At 39.2% G+C, this 24033-nt stretch overlaps 1 protein-coding gene and 1 pseudogene across 3 annotated transcripts in view; both read left to right on the forward strand.

The window, feature by feature from the left end:
• Window positions 1–5620: 5620 nt before the first annotated feature.
• Window positions 5621–24033, forward strand: part of SMC5 (structural maintenance of chromosomes 5) — a 91351-nt gene continuing 72938 nt past the window's right edge. For 2 of the 3 annotated variants that reach the window (XM_031023944.2, XM_006729498.3), the window contains exons 1-3: window positions 5623–5916; window positions 10553–10694; window positions 18078–18130. In XM_031023944.2, coding sequence (XP_030879804.2) covers window positions 5720–5916; window positions 10553–10694; window positions 18078–18130 — 392 coding nt within the window. In that variant the 5' untranslated portion in view covers window positions 5623–5719. Of the gene's footprint in view, window positions 5917–10552; window positions 10695–18077; window positions 18131–24033 lie in introns of all 3 variants that reach the window. The other variant, XM_081802824.1, reaches the window with a different exon arrangement.
• LOC145716982 (complement component 1 Q subcomponent-binding protein, mitochondrial pseudogene) lies at window positions 10701–14889 on the forward strand (annotated as a pseudogene).

Raw genomic sequence — 24033 nt, forward strand, 5'->3', positions numbered from 1 at the left:
ATTTCAATTATAAAAAGAATGTTATGGCTACCAATCAAAATGGTAGAAGTGAGAACTTAAAATCAACAAGTTCATGGGAGAGTTTACTTTATACTTTATGGAGCTGATTTCAAAAGATTTAGCATGGTTCTGACAGTTACCAACTTTCTTTCTTTTGGGAAGCATCACAGTGTGAGGGGAAACACTCGCTCTCCCCTGAGATACCTCTGACCTAGCCTGGGCGAGGAGGACTATCAGTTCATTTTGCAAGGACTGGCAGAGAGGATTGCTCACAGTGCTTTGGCACCTTGTTCCTGATCTTTCTGAAATTGAAGGTAAATTCCTTCTGGAGCAACTTAATAACTGTTTTCCCATTTCATATCCTCAAAAGAAATGAAGGCACATTTAGCTATAGACATTCTATCGTGACACTTTACAAAGAACGTTTGAAACCTGATATTAATTCCTAATAATTTTTTCAATCTTTCAGTTGGTTTTTATGTCCGAGAGATGGAAATTTGAGAAAGATACAAATCTGTTGAGATATTGATCCAGAATATAAAAATGAATTATGAAAAAGTCCTTAGAACAGTATCTGGTATATGGTATGTGCTCTTAGTATCAGCTATTACTAATACTATAGCTATTACTCTAATTCCAAGATTACTGCCACCATGGTAAGAAGAAGCAGATATTTTTATTATTTGAAGCTTTTTTGGGGGGCGCCTGGGTGGCTCAGTCATTAAGCATCTGCCTCAGGTCATGATCCCGGGGTCCTGGAATCGAGCCCCGCATCGGGCTCCCTGCTCAGCGGGGAGTCTGCTTCTCCCTCTCCCTCTGCTCCTCCCCCCTGCTTGTGCTCTCTCTCGCTCACTCTCTCTCTCAAATCAATAAACAAAATCTTTTTAAGAAAATAAGGCTTTTCTATGATGTTAGAAACAAATTTTTTTTAAGTAAAAACTTTAGAGATAAAGCATCCTTATTTCTAGCAGAAGCTTGCTGTATGAGGTGTTAGTTCCCCTGTGGGAAGAGGGTTCATTCTCCTCAGAACCCCTCATCCCTCCTTACATCTTCCCTGTTCTTTTTTTTTGGAAAGAGAGTGCGCACAGGTGCGGGTGGGGAAGGGGCGGAGGGGGAGGGAATGGGAGAGACACTCAAGCAGACTCCTGCTGAGTGCAGAGCCAGACCCGGGGCTTGATCTCACGACCCTGAGATCAATACCTGAGCTGAAGAGTTGGCCGCTTAACCGAATGAGCCCTCCAGGTGCCCCTCCCCAACTGTTCTTTAACAAGGTTAATTAGAAAGTGTTGGTGAGAGGCATTGGGGAAAAGGGGTTGTTTCTGGGTGCCAAGGAGATCAGTTTTAGCCTCTTTTTCCCTCCTTTCCAAACCATGAGGGCTCACTTTTCCACTTTATGAATTTGCCAAAAGCAAAAGCAGTATTTCCTCTCACAATTGGTATATAAATGAGAGGAGATCATCCCTGTTATCCTGTAAGGCTTCTTATCAGAACCGGAGGAGTAAACCATCTTAGTCGTCGGTGGCCTCGGGAGGGTCCTAGTCCGTGTATCCTGCCCCACCTTCTTGTACCATTATCAAGGGCTTGCGGAGTAAAGCTAAGAACAACACAGAAGATAGCATTCCAAGGGTGAGGTGGAATATATTTACAATCCTTGACCCTGCCCCTTTCTGCTGGTTTTTGTAGCAGTTTTAAAGTTTCTGGAGCACTGTAAGGCCATCACTCAAAATAGCCCCTGGTGACTTACTCCTTGGTGAGTAGTTTAGATACAATTGCTCGGCTACATCTATTAGCTAGCAAAAACGGCGTGATGAACTCAGCTGATGAGTGGACTTCCAATCCTGGAAGCGTAGATTTAGCTCTTGTGGTTCACTCACTCATTCACGAGCATCAGGTTCCCGTTAATTGATATTCTATTTCCAGAGACCATCTCCCTCTGCCTCTCTACCCTCACCCGTTTCGCGACAGTGTTCACTAGTGGAATTAAAGAAACCAGGTGTGGCAAGATATATGTGTATACTTTAATGGGTGCACGAAATTATTAAAGAATGATAAGCACAGAGCTAGTAGAGTCAGCCAGAGCATCCCTGGTTCACGCTAACGTCCAGTCATAGAGTCCAACAAAAAAGAAATATTTAAATCAATTATACTATATCTGCTTGATGAAATACTATATGGTTACTTAAAACTATGTCACGGAAAAATATTTAATGGCATGGAAATACATTCATATTATTGAGAAAAAGAGGGTTATATATATATATATACATACACACACACAATAATATAATTTGTGCGGCATCATCCTGGTTTTTTCTGCGGGGTGGGGGGCAACAAAAGGAGCATATCACACATACACAAGGAAAAAAGATAAAACATACACCCAAACCCTAACAGTGATTAGTTTGGGTAGAGGAATTAGGAGTAACCTTTCGCTTTGTGTATGTTTTTCTGCGTGCTCCCAAATTTTCTATACTTAACATGCATTGGTTTTGTAATTAGAAGCAAAAGCAATAGTATTGTCCTTTTTTAAAGGTGGTGGCACCAGCCAGAATGGCAAAAATTAACAAGACAGGAAACAACAAATGTTGGCGAGGATGTGGAGAAAGGTGAACCCTTTTACACTGTTGGTGGGAATGCAAGCTGGTACAGCCAATCTGGAAAACAGTGTGGAGGTTTCTCAAAAAGTTAAAAATAGATCCACCCTACCACCCAGCAATTGCACTACTAGGTATTTACCCCAAAGATACAGATGTAGTGAAAAGAAGGGGCACATGCACCCCAACGTTCATAGCAGTAATATCCACAATAGCCAAACTGTGGAAGAAGCCGAGATACCCTTCAACCGACGAATGGATAAAGAAGTTGTGGTTCATATATACAATGGGACTACTACTCAGCCATCAGAAAGGATGAATACCTACCATTTGCATCCTCATGGATGGAGCTGGAGGGGATTATGCTAAGTGAAGTAAGTCAAGCAGAGAAAGACAATTATCATATGGTTTCCCTCATATGTGGAACATAAGGAATAGTGAGTGCAGAGGACCAAAGGGAAAGGGGTGGGGGGGAACTGAATGGGAGGAAATCAGAGAGGCAGCAAACCATGAGAGACTCGGGACTCCAGGAGAAAAACTGAGGGTTACAGAAGGGAGGGGGTGGGGGGATGGGGTACCAGGGTGATGGGTATTAAGGAGGGCACGTGTGGTGATGAGCACTGGGTGTTATACACAACTGATGAGTCACTGAACACTACATCAAAAACTAATGATGTATTATATGTTGGCTACTTGAACATAATATTAAAAACCAAACTAAAATAAAATAAAAGGTGGTGGCAGAGTATGACTGGCTGGCTGTTTAGAAAAGAACTCTTAGGTTGTGCGCATTTGTGGGGTCATCTCAAGTTCAGGGACTCATTCTCAACTTTCAAGTTTATAAGCACAATTTGATTAATTCACTAAAGAACTAATACTGGTACAAAAATGGATTCCTGCCCTCAACTACTATTACTCTGCCTATGTTATTTTTCCATTAGGATAGAGATTCCCCCAAATGTAATCATTTCTTCAAAGACTTTGACTCTTCTAAGGTTCTTGAAGTACGGTAACAAATTACTTTTCAAACAATTTGTCACAGTTAAATAAATAAAATAAATAAATAAATAAAAAAAAGAGACGCCTGGGTGGCTCAGTCGGTTAAGCGTCTGCCTTCGGCTCAGGTCATGATCCCAGCGTCCTGGGATCGAGTCCCGCACCCGGCTCCCTGCAGAGCAGGGAGCCTACTTCTCCCTCTGCCTCTCTCTCTCTGTCTCTCATGAATAAATAAATAAAATCTTAAAAAAAAAATTGTCACAGCATTGCAGGGAATGACAGTACAGCACCCTCCTAAGCACTGCCTATTTTAACAATTCTAAAATTATTCTTCTGTAATTTGTACTTTATTATTTATTTCTAGTAAGCATGGCGAGTTCATATGCTTTTTTCTCATCCTATTTTCTTTGATAACAACCTTTAGAGAGCACTGATCCCACTTGTGTGAGAGGAAGACTCGGCACCTGGGAAAGGAGCATTGGTCCACGAGTCAGGAGTCAGGGTTCTACCGCACCCCTTTTCTAAATGGCCTCCCCACTTCCACGCTTGACCCCCTCCAAACAGCAACCAGAGTAATTACTTAAAAACTTTAATCAGATCATGTCTCTCTCCTGCTTAAAACCATCCAACGGCTTCCCAGCGCTTTAAAAAGAAACAGATCTGGGGCGCCTGGGTGGCTCAGTCGTTAAGCGTCTGCCTTCGGCTCAGGTCAGGATCCCAGGGTCCTGGGATCGAGCCCCGCGTCGGGCTCCCTGCTCAGCGGGGAGTCTGCTTCTCCCTCTCCCTCTGCCCCTGCTTGTGTTCCCTCTCTCGCTGTGTTTCTCTCTTCAAATAAATAAATAAAATCTTAAAAAAAAAAAAAAAAAAAAGAAACAGATCTGCGGTGACGGGCAAGGCCATGCTATGCAACAGTGATTCCGCCCCCCTTCCGGGGCAGCCACACCGGCCTTCCCTTTGTTCCTCAGACGTCCCACCTGCTCCCACTCCAGAGCTTCTGTCCTTGCCTCGAACGTTCTTTTCTCATTAACGCACTTGGTTCCTTCTCACTTAGGGGTTAGCTCAAACATCACCTCTTCTGACAGCCCTTCTGTGCCTCCCCCATCACACTGGTTCTTGTTTATTTTTTTCCCAGAGCGCCTAGCACAGCCTGGAATTATCCCGATCCTTTGTTGCCCCACGGGTTCTTTTTCTGTCTCCCACACCAGAAAGTAAGGGCTCAGACACGCGTCCTTGACTGGGGCCGTCTGTGCCCCGCCCCAGCCTCCTGTAGGTCAGGCATTAATTATTAGCTGCGGGAAGGAGGCGCTGCGGAAGCCTCGGGGCACCTCTTGTTCAATGAGGTTAACCAGATGCATGTGATCAGGTGTAAGTGGAAGCACGCACGCACTGAAGCCGGCGCATTCTAGCTCGTGGATTTCTAGAAACCTCGGGGCAGGAAGCCTTAAAAGGGAAGGAGGGCGCGAAGGGGGCGGAGAGTCTCTGCCTGCGGAGTTTGTGTGGTGTCGCCTGTTCACAAGTGGGAGCGCGAAGAGAACTTAGCAGGACGCTGAAGAGAGACGCGGGCATAGGGCCGTTACTAGAGGTTTCTTTTTTGGACACCGGGACGTGCTTGAAGGCAAATAGGGAGCCAACGGAGAAAAGAGCCGAAGACAGGCGAGTCCGGATCCGCTCGGGCGGTGTCCGGACAAGGCTGCTCGGACGTCGCCCGCCTGCGGCCCCAAGTGCCACCGCGAACGCCTCCCTCCGTCCTCTGGCGGGTCGGCTTCCTGGGAGCGCTGAAAGGGCTTTCAAAGTACTAGATGCAATGGACCTCTTTTTCCGAGTTAAAAAAAAAAAAAACCCAACTCTGGAAAAATGCACAAACCCTCAGAGAGGAAGGTCGGAGAGCCGCCTACCCGGAGGCCGTCGCCCTCGCCAGCCCACCCGCCTGCGCTCGCGTCCCCTTCGGCGGCGCGGGGCTGAGGGGCGGGGCGGCCCGCTGACGCCGCCGGGCCGAGACTGCGCAGGCGCAGGGCGGGCTCGCGGGCGGTGTCGCGCGCTGGGCAGTTCGCGCGGGAGCCGGGCGCAGGGGCACCGAGCCTGCAGGTCGGTGGGAACGGAAGCGCCTGTGGCGCGGCGGGGAAGCCAGGATGGCGACTCCGAGTAGGAAGACGTCGACCTCAAGCTCCCTGGCCTCCAAGAGAGCTCTCCCGAGGGATCCTTCGTCGGAGGTCCCGAGCAAGAGAAAGAGCTCGGCCCCTCCGGCGCCGCCGCCGCCACTGCCGCTGCAATCGTCCAGGCCTTTCGTGGAAGGCTCTATCGTCCGCATCGTGATGGAGAACTTCTTGTGAGTGGCCGGAGGCCGCGCCGCGGCGGGGAGGCGAGCGGGCCTGCGGGCGGGGGGCGCCGGCCGCGCGGGTGGGTGAGGGACGGGAGTGGATGTGCGCCTGGCTGCGGGGTCTGGCCGTGAATTCAAGCCGGGGTGACCGTGAGGATTGACGTCTGTGTTGGGCTGGTTAGGTGTGCGTCCGGTGTGCTGCGGGCTTTTTATTCATTCAGCCAACGTTTTCTGAAGGCGTCATACGGCGGGCAGTGGACGTGGTGGGGAACAGATTTCTGCCCGGAGGGAGGACCTAGTCTGTAATTCACAGAAGTGCGGGCGCTGGGAACTCGGGAGGAAGCAACAGTTAAATCAGAGTAGCCGGATGCTGTGGTAGATTCGTCAAGAGTAAGCAGTTACTAGGTGGACAAAATGGTGAAGGTTGTCGCGGATGGAGGTGGAAATGTACAAGAAAATTAGACCTTCCTCTCAGTTGTGCCTCCCAGCAGACCCTTGACCCCTCCAAATCCAGCTTTTCCCCCCTGCTTCCTTTTCTGTCTCTCCAGACAACTAATAATCATCATAATCGTTTTAGAATTTAGTAAATCTGTTTTAACACAAATACTGTGTATGTAGCACCTTACGGGTTTTTTTTGGTCAGGGTCTTTTTTTTTTTTTTTTTTTTTTTAAAGCTTACACACGGTAGCTTAGGATAACAGAATTGTGGTAACAATACCAATGTTTTTTTCCTCCCCAGGTAGCTACCATGCGCCAGGTATAGAAGTAGATGCTTTATTTACACAATACTCTAATTCTCTCCTTATAACAACTCTTCATCTCTCTTAATGATATGAGCTCAGAAAGGTTAATTTACCCATGTTTATACTGCTAATAAGTAGCTGAATTGCTGTTTGAATCCAGATCAGGAAAGAAAGAAAATCAAATGAGTTACTTGCCATAATAAAATACATGTGTATATATATGTTTCAGGATGCCTTAGGGGCAAAAATGATGAAGTGTTTAATTTCATCCCTATGAGAAAGGGCTTTGTACAGGAGGTTTACCAAAGTTGTTTTTTTTTTTTTTTTTTTTTTTTTAAGATTTTATTTATTTGAGAGAGAGAAACAGCATGAGAGGGGATAGGGTCAGAGGGAGAAGCAGGCTCCCCGCTGAGCCGGGAGCCCAATGTGGGACTTGATCCCAGGACTCCAGGATCATGACCTGAGCCGAAGGCAGTCGCTTAACCAACTGAGCCACCCAGGCGCCCAGTTTACCAAAGTCTTAAAAGAAGGGAAGAGCCCTGTAGATGAAGGAACTGCCTGAAACAGTTGTATTTAGGAAGTGTCTAGTATTGGAGTATGGGTAGAATGTAGGATATGAGTGACTTGGACAGAGGTGATACTGAAGAGGTAGGCAGCTATTGAGGATCTGTGTTTTCTATGCTGAGGAATTCTAACTTTATCCTGTCGGCAACCAGGGTGCATTTTATTTTTTTTTAAAAGATTTTATTTATTTGAGAGAGAGCATGAGAAGGGGTGGGTCGGAAGGAGAAGCCGACTCCCTGCTGAGCAGGGAGCTGATGCGGGACTGGATCCTGGGACTCCAGGATCATGACCGAAGCCAGAGGCAGTCGATTAACCAACTGAGCCACCCAGGTGCCCACCAGGATGCATTTTAAGCAGGGAATGACATGTGATTTCCATTTCACACTGGAAGCAGTGTGACGGATGATTTAGGAAGGGTACAAGACTGGAGGCAAGAAGACTTTTTTACAACAATGAGAGATGATCGGAGTTTGAACCTAGGAGTAGCAGTGGGAAGTGGTGGAAAGAAGATTTGACAGGATCTGGCTACAGATTAGGAGGCCTGAGGGTAAGAGAGTTATGCAGTATTTGCCTCAAGTTCTGTCTTGGCTCTTGGTCAGATGTCCTTTTCAGAAGAGGGAGCAATTTGGGGAGAGTAATAATAATAAATGCTTTTTGTATCCTGCGATTTGAAGTTTCCTGTGGGGTGTCTAAAAGAAGATCTTCCATAAGCAATATTTTTAAGGGTCCGGAAAATGCAAACAGGTGAGCGGTTTGGAAGTCATGCATATAGGTGATTCTTGAAATTGCAGAAATGGTTGGGCTTGCCCAAAAGGAAATATAAATAGGGATAGAAGGCCAACTACAGAGTCCTGGAGGAATGCCAGTATGTAAGGGTGAGCAGAAGAGGAGCTGGGACAGAGAAGGAACTGTTCAGGGAGGTAAGAGGATAACTGTGGGAGACCATTCTCTAAGAAGCCTAGGGGTAAAGTGTTTGAAAAATATTATCTGCTACATTGGAGTTGGATAACAGGACTGCGAAGAGCCTATTGCTTTCTGCAATTAGGAATTCTTTTACCCTCTGAAGCAGGGTAAGCACAACATTTTGCAAGTCCTAGAAGAATGAATGAGTGTGAGGAAATGAGGCTGCAAAGTGCAGAGCTACCCTGTTTATTTTCATGATGAGAGGACGTGGAGTTTTAAGAATGAGGGAGGAGGGGTGGGCTTAGAGAACCAAAGTGGCCTGAGAGTAGTTACTGGAAGAATTCCTAGGAGTGAACCAAGTCCAGTGGGATTGGGAATGGAGGGAGAAGTTTCTAGGCTGACAGAATAGCTTGTGCATAGGCTTGCAGAATAAATAACATAAAGATAGTCAAGAAACTGAAAGAAGTTCATGATAGGTAGAGTTTGAAAGGCCTGATTAGAGAACAGGGGAAGGAGGTAGAAAGTAGAAAAAGATGATCAAGAGCAAAATTCTGAAGTTATATTTTTTCTTATTCTTTTTCTTAACGAGTGATCTCAGAATTGCATGCCTACCAACATGACTTGGTGACTGATTGGATGATGGGGGTCAGAGGGGAAGGAGGTGATAGAATCAAAGATGATGCAAAACTGATGCCTAGGTTTCTGATTTGGGCAATGGGATGAATGATAATACTGTTCACTAAGAGACCACAAGAATGGTTTGGGATTAGAAAGATAGCGGGTTTAGTTTTGAATGTGGGAAATTTGAGGTGACTGCAACATCCAGATAGTGTTCCGGAAGTGGTAATGGCATGTGTAGGTCATGTAGGCTGACTTTCATCACATAGATCCCACCAGAAGTCATGGAGAGTATATGAGATACCAGGCAAAGTACATGGAGAAGAGGGTGGGCATTTGACAATAGCTCTTTTCAGGAGGAGCTCAGAGAAAAGGAAACCCACAAAAAAGGGAATTCCTAATAAATAGAGAGTCAGACCAACTAATTTTTTTTAAATGTGGAGGCTTCGTTTTGTTGTTTGCTTTGTTGGTGTGGGTTGGTTTTATTTTGTTTTTTGTTTGGTTTTTTTTTTTTTGGCAACTCTTGATAATATCCATGTGTATGTTATAGGCCGGGAATAATTCTTCCTCTTTGGTTTTATTGTTAAACATCAGTTACATCACTGTTTTAGTAAAACAGTGGCACAGAGATTTTACAGCAGGAAATTCAAAAAGTTGAAAAGAATGGGGCTTCGTGTTTTGGAATTAAGTTCCAAGGCTGTTTATTTTCCAGATGCCTGACGTTCCCAAACTCGTTTCGTTTTAACCATTATATTAAAAGTTTCTTTATGATCCCGCTTTTAACAGAACAAAGCATTTGAAAAGATTAGGTAGATGCTGTGCTGAGATGTGGGGTTGGAAACCTGTCAGAAAATACTTGTTTACTCCCTGTATTTACTTTTATTACCACATGGCATTTCAAATTAATTTTTCTTTGAGTACTGAAGTGGAAGTGTGCTTGGCTAAATTATTTACATACCTAGCAGATTAGTAGCAGGGTAACTTTTTATCAGGATATTATTTATGGGTTCTAATTCAGGGTATTTAGAGACAAAGTAGAGGATTATCTGAGTCCGTTTTTCACATTTTGCCATAGTTGTCCTCGTGACTAATAAGGACGAGGTGCTACTGTTACACTTAATTAAAACTGCTGGATAGCAGGCAGCTTTCTGGTTTGAGAGAATGTTATGAAAGCGCTTGGTGATGATGCGTTCTTGTTTCTTCCCATGGAATAACATTTATTTGAACATGGACTAGCAATGGATCTTTTGGTGAATCTCTGGCAGCATATTAAAAGAAATGGATTTTTAAGAAATTAATAAAATGAAACCATTGAGTTGATATCTTCAGTTTTTAATTAGAATAGAAATTTGGATTGTTTCAATTAGTAAAATGTGAGAAGTTGCTATTAAGCAATTTAATTCAAGAGAAATATAAATGTAAAATTCACAGATTTAGGATGAGCCATGGCTTCTCTTACATAAAAGTAAAAAAAATTATTTGCAGTGGTTTTGATAAATTTTTTCATGTGTTCTAATTATTAAAAAGGAATAAATAATATCAAACTTTGCTTTATTCAACAGACTTACATTTGAAAAGGGTCTATGAAATCTTCTTTTCCCACTGATACTCTTATTTCAGATATGCATTATTTTCTCATTTCTTCCATTGATTTTTTTTTTCTCTAGTTTATTAACAGTATATAAATACATTAAAATGTAAGGTCACCTGGCTTTGAAAGGAATTCAACGAAGCTTGTAGATAACGTAAGCAAGAATAAATATTTCTGTAAAGAAAATATTCTTATGTCTTAGTAATTTCACCTCTTTATAATTCAGAACGTATGATATCTGTGAAGTATCTCCTGGACCCCATCTGAATATGATTATTGGAGCTAACGGCACAGGAAAATCTAGCATCGTGTGTGCCATTTGTCTTGGATTAGCAGGCAAACCTGCTTTCATGGGACGGGCAGATAAGGTGAGTTAACATAAGTACTTAAAAAAAAAAAAAAAATTCAGAGTTGTGACTTGCTTTTAGTAACAGATCACTTTCTCTCATTTCCTTGGGTATAACAAAGATGTCGAGCTTGAATGTAAAGAATGAAGTTGGTAGGGAGAGCTGCCGGGAGGAGTTGCCATTTCTAGAAGTATTTTGGACTGTATACTTAGAGAATTCTTCAAGTATGTAACACTTAAAATTCTTAGGAAAGGTGTAAAATGTCGTCTTAAATGTATTGTTGGGCTTGTGGAAAGGTGAAGTAAATTTACCAAGGGCAGAAGCAAAATTGTGTGGATCCAAAGACTTAAGCAAGCTCTGGAGTTGTTTCCCCAGGGACATTTGCTTACTTTGCACCCTGAAGGCATTTGGTTGCTCTGAATTGGGGATCCTGAGGTAGGGGAAGGCTAGAAGATAAAACTAGAAGTCAAGCACTGTGTTTAGTAGGAAAAATAACACTGCAGAATGGGATATAGGGTTACTTACTTACCTGATTGTTAGCTCTGAATATAGTGAAGAAAAAAAAATCTTCCAGAGAATTACTATTTTTATTGAAGAATAATTGACATTAGTTACAGGTGTACAATATAGTCAATATTTGTATACATTATGAAATGGTCACCACAATAAGTCTAGTTGCTGTCTATCACCATACAAAGTTGTTACGGTATTATTGACTAGTACCTAAGCTGTATATTATATGCCTGTGACTTACTTTATAACTGGAAGATTGTACCTCTTAATCTCCATCTGTTTTGTCCACCCCCCCTTCCCTCCCCTCTGCCAAAAATCAGTAATTTCTAGAGAATAAGGGTGTGGGGGGTAGATAAAGTAGAAAAAAGGAATGTAAAGAAAGTAATAAAGAATATGTTAGATGGTGGTTGAAACAACCCTGAAATTTAAGTGGTTTAAAAATATAGAGATTAATTCTTCTTTTTGCTACTTACCCAGTATAGGCCGTTTGTGGTCACTTAGGTACCCAGGCTGATGGAGTCTTCATTTCAATACATAGTCCCATGATTGGCACCTTGGGAAAGGGAACTGGCTATTACAGTTTCTTCAAAAAGTCATAGATACTGACTCACTTTTCAGTGGACAAAGCCAGTTAAAACTCCACACCTTCCATCAGAGGGAATGAGCAAATGCAGTCCTACCACGGGCTTGCAGGAGAACTGGAGTTTTCATGAACTGCCGGGATGCTTGCCACCAGGGCATTACCAGATTGCAGCAGAGATGTAAATGACTATGAGACAATCTTATGGGGCCCCGCCCCTGTCAGCTGCTGCGTTGCTGCTTCTGTCATATGCCAAGTGCCTTGCATGCTGGGCTCCATGGCCACTGAGTGCTGCGCCTACCCCGCTGCCTCAGCCCACCCTGCACACCCAGGGGCACAAAGCTTTTGTTGAATTGCTGAATGATGAAATTGAGGAGGAAAAGGAGATACTGAGCATAAATCCCTCTCCAAGATGTCTGGAAGGTGGGAGCTGGAAGTATATGGCACACTTCCAGTTTTGTGGTTGAAGTTGTAAAGACTGGTGGCAAGAAGCCCCTGGTGCTGGACTGGGACTATCCAGAAGATGAGGCTGGGCAAGAAGAGGAGGTCCAGAGTGACGTTTTCTCTGTAAGGGAAGTGAGCTTTCAGTCCATTGTTGAGTCTGAGTGGAAGGATCTGAATTACACACTCAACACTGATCCCAGGGACTGGCCTTGTTCGGCCACCTAATGGATTTCCCAGCAGGTGGATCGGTGGGTAGCGCTTTTGCAGAGGAGTTGGTAGAGCTCAGCACAGCCCTGGAGCACCAGGAATACATTACTTTTCTTGAAGATCACAAAGGTTTTGTCCAGAGCCGGTAGAGCAGGCGAGACATTGAATGCCTTAATTTTATGGCAGGCTTTGGCTAGGGAACAACCTACTCTGAAGCTAGGCATACATGTATTTTGAAATAGTTTTCATCCTAATATGGAAAATATTTCAAATGTAAATTATTTCCATTGCCCTCTAATTTACTATTCCTTTATTTTCTACAAATCTGTTGTTCCTAGATTTTTGTATAACCAAATGATGGACAATAAAATTGGTCTATCTCCTCCCAATACAAAAAATATTATGAACAACTTTATGCTAGTAAAGCTTAAATTCTTAAAGTTGTGAATGTATAGGTTTCTACAACTATATAAATGATCAAAACCAACTCTTAGCAGGAAAAAAATCAGCTGTTAATTTTTTTCTTAGAACACCGAAGATAATTATCCATTAGTTCTAACAGCAGTCATTTCCTATTTTACACAAAGAATGACTGTACCAGAATATGACGGCACCAGAATACATCAAGGATAGAATGAGAAAATTAAAGATAGTCTCACTTATGAATATAGGAGCAAAAATCTCAAGAAAAAGAAACTTCAGTCTGTTGAATCTAATAAACTGCATAATACATCATGACCAAATAGAATTTATTCAAGGATGAGAGATTGAACATTAGAAAAAAATTAACATATCAGGTTTTATTTTTATTTTTTTACATATCACATTTTAAAGAACTGGATGATCCTCTCAGTAGAGAAAAAGCATTAAATTCCACAGTTAATTTATGACAAAAAAAACTTAGCAAATTAGGAGTAGAAGATGCTTACCCTTTAAATTACATAAAAGACCAGTGAAAATACACAGCAAATTCAGGAACAAGTCAAGGTTACCTAATAGCGCTGTTATTCAGCATTGTACTAGAAGTTCTAGATAGAATAGTGAGGTAAGACAAAAGATACAAGTTGGAAAGAAAACCGTCATTTACAGGTTTTATGAAAGTTTGCAATGAAAACCACAGAAGAGACTCCAGATAAGCCTTCTGATGAATTAGTCTGGAAATTTATCAGGATTGCCAGATACAAGCTGATATAACAAAAATCTGTTGCATTTCCCTATGCTAACAACAGAAAAATGCAATTAAAAATATTATTTACAGTGGCACCAAAAGTGCAAATTACATAGCAATAAATCCACAAGACCTGTAAGACCTATATTTAGAAATTATAAAATTTTATTTGAAAATATTGGAGTGTGATTCGATGGACAGATATACTGTATTAATGGGCAGGAAGACTAAAAATGTCGTTCTTCACATTGATATACATATTGAACATCATTCCAGTCAAAATCCCAATGCTGTCTATAGCACATTACAAGCTGGTTCTAGAATTTAGGTGAAAAAAGAAATGGCCAAAATAGCTGAGATACTCCTAAAGAAATTCAACAAAATAGGAAAACTTGCCTTATCGGATACCAAGACTTAACACAGTTATAGTAAATGAAAACGTTGTATAGAATATTTAGCCATAAAAAATAATGAAATCTTGACAGTTGCGACAATATGAATGGACCTAGAGGGTGTTACACTAAGTGAAATAAGTCAGAGAAAGACAAATAGCATATTTCACTTGTATGTGGAATCTAAAAAACAAAACCAAAAACCCAGAAATAGACTCAAATACAGAACAAACTGGTGGTTGCCAGAGGGGAAGAAGAGGTGGGTTGGGTGAGACAGGTGAAGGGGACTAAGAGGTACAAACTTCCAGGTATAAAACCAGTCATGGGGATGAAAAGCATAGCATAGGGAATATGGTGAATAGTATTGTAATAACTTTGCGTGGTTACAGATTATACTTACTATGTTGAGCATTATGTAATGTACAGAATTGTCAAATCATTGTTGTACCTGAAACTAATAATATTGTTTCTCAGCTATATTAAAAACAAAACCAAGACCTGTGGTATTGGTGGGATATACATCAGACCAGCATGCTATGACAGAATGAAAAGCCCAGATCAAAACCATGATGAGTAGACTCTTGATTTATGATGACTGACATTGTAGATGAATGGGAAAAAGAAGGGTAAATAGTACTGAGACAGTTGGTTGCATAGGAGGAAAAGAAATTAAGTTCTATCCTCACCCTTGAACACAAATCAGTTCCAAGTGGATTGAAGATCTAAATGTGATTGACAAAGGTTTTAAGAGATACTGGTGTGGAGGAGATTATCTTTGTGACCTTGGGTTAAATAAAAATTTCTTAAGTAAAAGTATAGGTTGAAAAGGAAAATACTGATAAAATTAAACTTCTCAAAAGACACCATGATCTCACTGATATGAGGAATTCTTAATCTCAGGAAACAAACTGAGGGTTGCTGGAGTGGTGGGGGGTGGGAGGGGTGGGGTGGCTGAGTGATAGACATTGGGGAGGGGATGTGCTACGGTGAGCGCTGTGAATTGTGTAAGACTGTTGAATCACAGACCTGTACCTCTGGGGGAAAGAAAAAGACAAGCCACAATTGGGATATAACCCATATAACAAAAGATCGGTATTTAAACTTTTTAATAAGCAAAAACAGTTAACAATTAAGAAAGGACTAAAACGTGCTCAGACACCTCAGAGAAGAGGCAGCTCAGACAGCCAATAAATACAATTGCTCTTTGAACAACTTAAGTTTGAACTGTGCAAGTCCCCCTATATGCGAATTTTTTTCACTAAATACAGTACAGTACTGTAAATGTATTTTCCATGTGATTTTCTTAGTAACTTTTTGTACTTGTAAGAATACTGTACATAGTACACATAACATACAAAATATATATTAACTGCTTATGATATTGGTAAGGATTCCAGTCAACAGTAGGCTATTAGTAGTTAAGTTTCGGGGGAGTCAAAAGTTACATGCAGTTTTTTGTGGAGGGGGTTGGCACTCCTAACCGTTGTGTTATTCAAGGGCCACCTGTATCTGCAAAGATACTCAGCTTCAGAGTATCTGCACACTAATCCTGGCAAGATATATTCCTCAGAGTCACAAAAATTCTGGTGATGCCATGTACTTACAAGGATATGGAGCAGTGGGAACTGTGATGCACTCTTGGTGGGAATAGAAATTTGTAGTCTTCGAAAATGGCATTACCTAGTGAATCTGCAGATGCATATATCCAATCACTCAAAAATTCTACTCCTGGACAGTTCTTGTACATTAACACCAGGCAAAAGTATTGAAATATTTATAGCAGTATTGTTTTTAAATAAATCCTATTATAGTCAAATAAAATTGAATATTACATACCAGTGAAAATAATCCTTAGCTCACTGGTTAAATCTCAAAAACGTAATTTTAAGGAAAAATGCTATTTTGGAAGAATACTTGTAATATCAATTTATAGAATGGTCAAAACACAAAATAATGTATTTAAGGAGATATATGTATATAGCAAAACTAGAGAAAAGCAAAACTATGATCAAGTCAGGATTACATTAGTTGAGAGGATACAATAGTTTTGAGTTCTACAGGGAATGTCAGAGACACGATTAATTTTCAATTCCTTAAATTTGTGGTAGATGCTTGGTTGTTTTACTGTTCCTTCAAGCAGTATATGAAGCTTATATATAATGTTTGGTGTATATTTCACATAAAATTATGCTGTGAAAAGGGAGTTTGAGAGTTGAGTTAACACACTAAAATAGTTGTAAAAGTTTAAATGATTCTTTATATTTTTCTAAAACTACTGGGAATATTGCAATATTATTAAAATGGTATTATAGGTTTCTTAGCCAGGCTTATAATTTAATGTAGGATTACAAGATTGAAGCATATACCCTTAAGATTATAAATAAGCCTATTCAAAATAGGTGTGTGTGTGTGTGTTTTTAATGCTCAATGGGAGGCATTTATGAGGTAGAATACTCATAGATACTGCTCTGTTAATTAATTTTATGACCTTAGCCATTTGTCTAGACTTCAGTTTTTCTTTATTTTAAAGTTAAGGGGGTTGGAGTAGATAACTTCCAGGGACCAGATTTTTATAAATATTGATGTATAGTGTTTTAATTGTTAAAAATCATTTATTAAATCCTTACCTCTATGTAATGGTCTGCTGGATTGTACTCCAAACTCTGTACAGTCAGAATGGATTGGTTTGTAACCATTTCCACCAACCTTCCCATTTATTTTTGGCGTGAAGAAGACTGATCTTACACTTGAGTGATAGGGTTTTTAAAGAAGGTTGTGGAGTGCAGGGTTTCTTAGGTAACAGATTGCAGACCTTTAGGTTTCCCCTAAAGAAATTCAGGGGCTGTACAAGTTCTCAGTGAAAATACTTTTAATGTTGTATTTATAGTTAAATCTTAATATGAAAATTTAACACTAGCATGTTCTGTACCATCCATATATATATATTTTATAATAAGAACTGCCTTGTGATTTTTTTCTTATTGGTATTTTAATTGATGCAAGCTAATGAGCAGATAGCATTCCTACAAAAATGCCATTGTTTTTCCTGTTTATGAAGGAACTAAAACAGTAAAACAGAGAGGTTAAGTTAACTTGGCTAGAGTCAAGGAGCTTACACTTCTATGGCAGGATTGAGATTGGAACCTGGATGGTGTGTGTTAAAGCTTGTACTCTTAATCATTAAGCTGTACTTTCTGGTTATAAGGGCAGACGACCTTTGTCATCTTTCTGGGCCTCAGTTTCATCATTTGTAAAATGGATATAATACATACCTTCTAAGGTTGCTCATGAGTATTAAGAAAGAAAATTATAAATTGCTTAGCACAGTAGCGTATGGTAATGCTTAATAAATGTTCGCTGTTGTGGTTCTAATTGTTGTCATCACTGCTGTTACCCCTATTAAAAAGGTAACTATTTGCAAGGTGTGTTTTCCACTTTTTTTAAGAATTACTTACTTATAGCCTGATTGAAGATCCAATCTAATTTTCTTTAGGCCCAGGATCTCTCTTCAAGTTTGTGGTTGTGTATGTATTCAAACTAGACTAAATAGGTCTGTTTTACCATGTAAATTGTACTTAAATTGTATTTACTATATGTATTCTTCTTTTTAAGAAAATGACAATTATATCCTCATTAATGACGGGATGGGTAATATTAGAGTGATTGTTAATACTTAATCTATGTAACTCCAGAGAAGTCTGCAGTGGTAATAAGAGCTCTATGATTAAACTGTAGAACCTATTTTCCCACTGGCTTTTTTTTGCCTCTACTGAGAGTATTTAGTGTAGATGCTAAGTACCCAGACTCTGGAGCCATATTTCGTGGGTTCAGTTCCTTGCTCTGTATCACCTACTGGCTTTGTCACAAGCTTTGTAAGAGGCTGTCTGGCACATCGAACGCTCAGTAAATGGTAACTAATAGTATTGTTACTTGTGGGAGGAAACAATGGAAACCATTTCCCAAATCTGGGAAAGTGAGGAGAGTGGACAGAGAAAATAGTTATTGAAAGGATTTTAATTAGACTAATAATAATGACTTTGCTACATCTTTGATAACCTGGGAATGTCATCACTCAGTGCACTTTGTCTTTTTTGTTCTAGGTTGGTTTTTTTGTGAAGAGAGGATGTTCCAAAGGAATGGTTGAAATTGAATTGTAAGTGTTAGAAGTGCTGAAACCCCTTTTTCCTGTACAATTTCTTTATGTTCATGCTTTTGTGATGACTTTAGAAAAAGAGTAACAATACAGCATTATGGCATAAATATTAGAAATCATATTTAAAGGATGTTTTATCCAGACAGGTAATTTTTTTATGCATCTTTTAAAATCTAAATGGTAAGATTTTTCTTTCAGTAGATTTCTTAAAGAAATGACCTCTCTTGGCAGCCATTTCTGATGTCTGAGAGTCAGTATTCAAGATGAAACCAGTTAACCATCTTCAGTGTATATACTTTTCAGTCTTTTAAACACAGATAAGCTCATTGTTTTAGTTGATTTTTAGTGAGTGGTGTTTTTTGGAGTGTTCATAGGAAGTAATGAAATTTTTGAGCTTAAGTGGCTTTTAAAGATCATCTGATATAGCTTCATCATTTTATAGGATATGGGGAAATGATCTTTTTACTCAAAAACTGGGAGAATATTTTATTTATGTAATGATGAGAAGTAGGCAAAAAAAAAAAACCACACAGAAATAAAACCGGTAAGATTATACTTAATTTATTAAAATATAATGATAGTATTTTACTGAAAGATACAAAACCGAGACCTGAATAAATGGAGAAGTATACTATGTTCCTAGAAACATAAAGTTAATACTTATGGGCGCCTGGGTGGCTCAGTTGTTAAGTGTCTGCCTTCGGCTCAGGTCATGATCCCGGGGTCCTGGGATCGAGCCCCACATCGGGCTCCCTGCTCCGCGGGAGGCCTGCTTCTCCCTCTCCCACTCCCCCTGCTTGTGTTCCCTCTCTCGCTCTCTCTCTGTCAAATAAATAAATAAAATCTTAAAAAAAAAAGTTAATACTTATTTTCAATCCTTTCAAATTAATATGTAAATTTGATATAGTTCCAACCAGAGTATCAACAGGTAAGTTTACAAGTTGATTCTAAAGTTCATTTGGGAGAATAAATGTGCTGGAAAACCAAGAAGATTTTGAAAAAGGAGAATTACGAATAAGACATCTGTGTACCAGATGTTAAAGTGTACTGTAAAGCTGTTGATAATGGTATTAGTTCAGAAAATTAGAGTAGCAGGATGGAAAAAGTAGGGAGATCTAAATGTCTATGAGCATTTATTGTAAAGATAGCAGTTTAAATGTAGGCTATAAATTACTCAAATTGAGGCAAACTAATTGGCTTTTAATTTTTTTAAATAAATTTAGAGCTTTATCAAATACCTGACTCATAAATCTAGATATGTTAAAGGCTTAGTGAAAAAATATGTAACTTTGAAAATAATAGAAAAAAATGTATATTATTTTTTAAATCTTAGGAAAGGGAAACGCTATTTCAAGCAGAATAGGATACCCAATAACCATAAAAAGGAAGATAGGAAATTTAGATTCCATACAAATCCAGCTGAAAATAATGGTACCACAGTTAAAAATGAGTGACAGATGGGAGAAAACATTTTCAGCACAAATAACATGTACATGTCTTAAAATTACCAAAATACCAATGTCTCATGCAAGTCAGTAAAAATTACAAACAACTTATAGAACATAAGCAAAGAAATTTAACACCAAGTAAAATAAATGGCCAATATGTATAAAAAGTATACAGCTCATTAGTTATAACTCATCACTTTTGAAGGAAATCAAAATGAGGATTTTTTTTCCTTTTTAGCAAAATTTTCTGTTTCACTAAGCAAAAGTTATAGAGAAGTGAATCCTGTCATGCACGTAGGAATGTAAGCAGTATATCTTATTTGACAATAATATCAGATTTTAAATAAAATAATCTTTGATCCAGTTACTATTCTAGAGAATGTTTACTCATTTGCACAAAATTAGCTTTTTCCTAATTTTAATAGTGAAAACTTATAAACACCCCGAATGTGTATCATCTGATAAATGGCTAAACAAAATGTGATAAAGTCCTACAAGGACATCTTATTCAGCTGTGGAAAGGAATGAAGTACTGATAGATCCGACAACATGTGTGAACCTGGAAAGCATGATTTGTGAAAGAAGGCAGACACAAATACTATGTACTGTGTGATTCCACTTCTATGGAATGTCCAGAATTGGCAATCCATAGAGACAGAAAATAGATGAGTGGTTCCTTGGGGAAGAGAGAGTGGGGAGTGACTGCCTAACAGGTTTGGGCTCCTTTTTGGGGTGTTGAAGACATTTTGGAATTAGATGGTGGTGATGGTTACAGAACCATGTGCGTATGTTAAAAACTGTTGTTGATGCACATATTCCTTCAACAGTACACCTAAAAATGGTTAAAATGGTAAATTTTATGTTATGTACATTTTACCACAATAAAAAAGCATTGATTTGTACATATAAAATGGATTATATGATATATTTTTTAAATTGCCAAAGTTGGGGCGCCTCGGTGGCTCAGTCGTTAAGTGTCTGCCTTCAGCTCAGGTCATGATCTCAGGGTCCTGGGATCGAGTCCCACATTGGGCTCCCTGCTCAGCGGGAAGCCTGCTTCTCCCTCTCCCACTCCCCCTGCTTGTGTTCCCTCTCTCGCTGTGTCTCTGTCAAAAAAATAAATAAAATCTAAAAAAAAGTTTTTAAAAATTGCCAAGATATTCTTGTGTTAGCCTTGGTGCTGTTGATAGATCACAGTGGTTTCTTAGATACTGCAACTGAAACAAATATACTAAGCCAGGTATTTTTATAAAATACAGAGGGAGTATTAATATATAAGTTTCAAAGTCTTTTATGGATGGCTGCAGGTGTTAAACACTCCTGATTTTCTGCTCTGAATCACCAAGGCCCAGTTGTTTTCTTAGTTATCAAAGAGGTACACTTTTTGGTGTGTAATAGCTAGTAGCTATAATAATCTAACTGGTGACCATAAACCAGAGTTCTGTTGCCAGAACTACAGGGGAGGTTTCCCTTTCCCCAAACTCTTTCAGTTACATTGTGGTCACTTGTTGGGAATACAAAATGGCTTGTTGTTGAAATTGTTACTGCTGTTGAACAAATGTGTTAACTGGTCACATACTCTTTGAGTGGAACAGTAGATCAAATAATCTCTAGCATACATTTATGTAGTCATTTTCAAATATTTGAGTACATATCCATTGAGGGGGAGGAGAGATAGAGCATTCTGGAATTTATGGTTAGGGGTGGGAGGAAAGGGCAGATAAATACATAGGTAAAATACATACTACATTGGATGGTGATTAGTGTCAGGTAGAAAATTGAGCAGGAAAGGAGAATAGGGAGGGAGTGCCAGAGTGGAGTTTACAGTATTGAATAGGGTGATAGAAAAGTTCTCACTCAGAAGATAGTACCTGAGCAAAGACTTGAAAGAGATAGATGTTGAGCATGGAGATACTTGGGAAAACAGCATTTCAGCATCTGCAGATGCTAAAAAAGACTGAAGTGGTACCCAGTGTGACTACCTTGCACTGAACAAGAGAATAGTAAGAGATAAGGTCTAAAAAGATATCAAGGAGCCAGCTCATAGGGCCTTTGTAGGCCAGTGTAAGGACTTTGCATTTATTTTGAGTAAGCTGTGAACCCACCACAATTTGAGCAGAGAAGTGGCATAACCAAAGTGTCTTCTGTAGTAGTGTTAGCCTCATTGGTTTTTTTCTCTCCCCTTGATTTGAAAAAATTGATTTGTCAGTTTCATTAGTCCTTTTCAGTGAATGACTTCATTGTTGTTTCTGTCTTACATCATGGTTTTTTGTTTCACTATTTTTTATACTCACCTTTACTAATTCTTGAAACTTTTTTTTTCCCCCTAATTTCTTGAAATGGCTATTTTTTGTACAAATTTTTAGTCTTTTGTTTTCCCTCATGTAGACAGTTAAGGTTAAAAATTTCCCTCTCAATATTGCTTGAGCTCTGTCTCCCAAATTTTGGTATATAGCATTTTCCTATTTTTCAGTTCTATTCATTTTCTTTGAGTTCGTAATTAGAAGTTGTTTCAAATTCTGATGTAGTGGGGCGCCTGGGTGGCTCAGTTGGTTGGGCGACTGCCTTCAGCTCAGGTCATGATCCTGGAGTCCCGGGATCGAGTCCCACATCGGGCTCCCTGCTCGGCGGGGGGTCTGCTTCTCCCTCTGACCCTCTTCCCTCTCGTGCTCTCTGTCTCTCATTCTCTCTCTCTCTCAAATAAATAAATAAAATCTTCAAAAAAAAAAAATTCTGATGTAGTAATTTTCTTGTTATATTTTAGTATTGATTTCCACTTTGATAGTTCTGTGGTAAAAAATATATATATTATAAAAATAAAATTACACTTTATATGTGTTACTATACACATGATTATGTATTATAACTATATGGGCCTATATATAGTAACATATATATAGTAATACTATATATAGTATATATAATGCAATGTATAATAGTGGAATTATATATTGCTATATTATACGTATAGTGTATATTGTATGTTTTACTATAAATCTGTGACCTTATAGTAACACATAGTTTAATATATAGTATAATATATTTAAACATATGGTCATGTTACCAACCCTTTGAAATTTGTCAAGGCATCCTTTTTGTAGTGAGCTTACATAATTGTTACCCACTGGGTTGAAAGAATGAGTATTCTGCTCTTGTTATGTGCAGTGTTCTCTGTCCATTAGTTCAAGCTGATTAACTATATTGTTAAAGCTTGTATGTTTTTGCTGATTTCAGTCATCAGATCGATTCTTTAATTACTGAGAAGAGTGTATTACATTTTCCCTCTGTGTAGATGTGTCAATTACCTTTGTCCTGTCAATTTTTGCTTTATGTATTTTCAGGACATTATTAGTTGCAGCTAAGATTCAAATTGTTTTATCCTAGTGAAGTTTTTGTTGTTATGTACTGACTTCTTTGTTTTTTTGATGCATTGCCCTTAGAATGTGTTTTAATTTGCCATTAGTGTAGTTTGCAGCTTTCTTTTTTAAGTGTTTTCCAGATTCTTTTTCTATTCATTTATTTCAAGTTTTTTATACCTTTTGTATCTCATTTCAACAAGTATAGCTGGGTGTTGTTAAATAGCCTTTTAAATAGTGCATATCTATTACATTTATTGATTGACTTACATATTGGGACTTATTTTTACTGCCTTATTCCATGCTTTTTATTCTTTTTTCAGTATTTTCTCTCTTACCCTTGTTTGGATTTTTGTTTAATTTTTCTTTACTGTTTTGGAAATTACTCATTCTTGTTTTAGCAGTTGTTAGAATTAACACATACACTTGAATTTGAGTCTAGACTGAAATGTCTGTATCTTCCTATTGAATAAAGACCTTAGAGTACTTTTATTTGAATAACTTGTCTGAACTATTTTAATTTTGTCTTTTAAGACATAATAACTACTATTAATTTATATTGTCAGTGTTTGTTTAGAATTACCTCATGTGTTTTTGGTTTGTCTTTTTATTTTTTCTTGCATTTTTGTTATTTCCTTTGTTCCTGTGTTCTCCTTTAGGATTTTGGTGGACTCCTGTCTCACATTGAGGTCTTTCAACCATTTGGAGTCTATTTTTGTGTGTGGTGTAAGGAAATGGTCCAGTTTCATTCTTCTGCATGTGGCTGTCCAATTTTCCCAACACCATTTGTTGAAGAGACTGTTTTTTTCCACTGGACATTTTTTCCTGCCTTGTCGAAGATTAGTTGACCATAGAGTTGAGGGTCCATTTTTGGGCTCTCTGTTCTGTTCCATTGATCTATGTGTCTGTTTTTGTGCCAGTACCATACTGTGTTGATGATGACAGCTTAGTCCTAGAGCTTGAAGTCCGGAATTGTGATGCCGCCAGCTTTGCTTTTCTTTTTCAACATTCCCCTGGCTATTCGGGATCTTTTCTGGTTCCATATAAATTTAAGGATTATTTGTTCCATTTCTTTGAAAAAAGTGGGTGGTATTTTGAT

The sequence above is a fragment of the Leptonychotes weddellii genome, chromosome 14, assembly GCF_054177405.1.
Source record: "Leptonychotes weddellii isolate Sample4059 chromosome 14, ASM5417740v2, whole genome shotgun sequence".
Taxonomy (NCBI): Eukaryota; Metazoa; Chordata; class Mammalia; order Carnivora; family Phocidae; genus Leptonychotes; species Leptonychotes weddellii.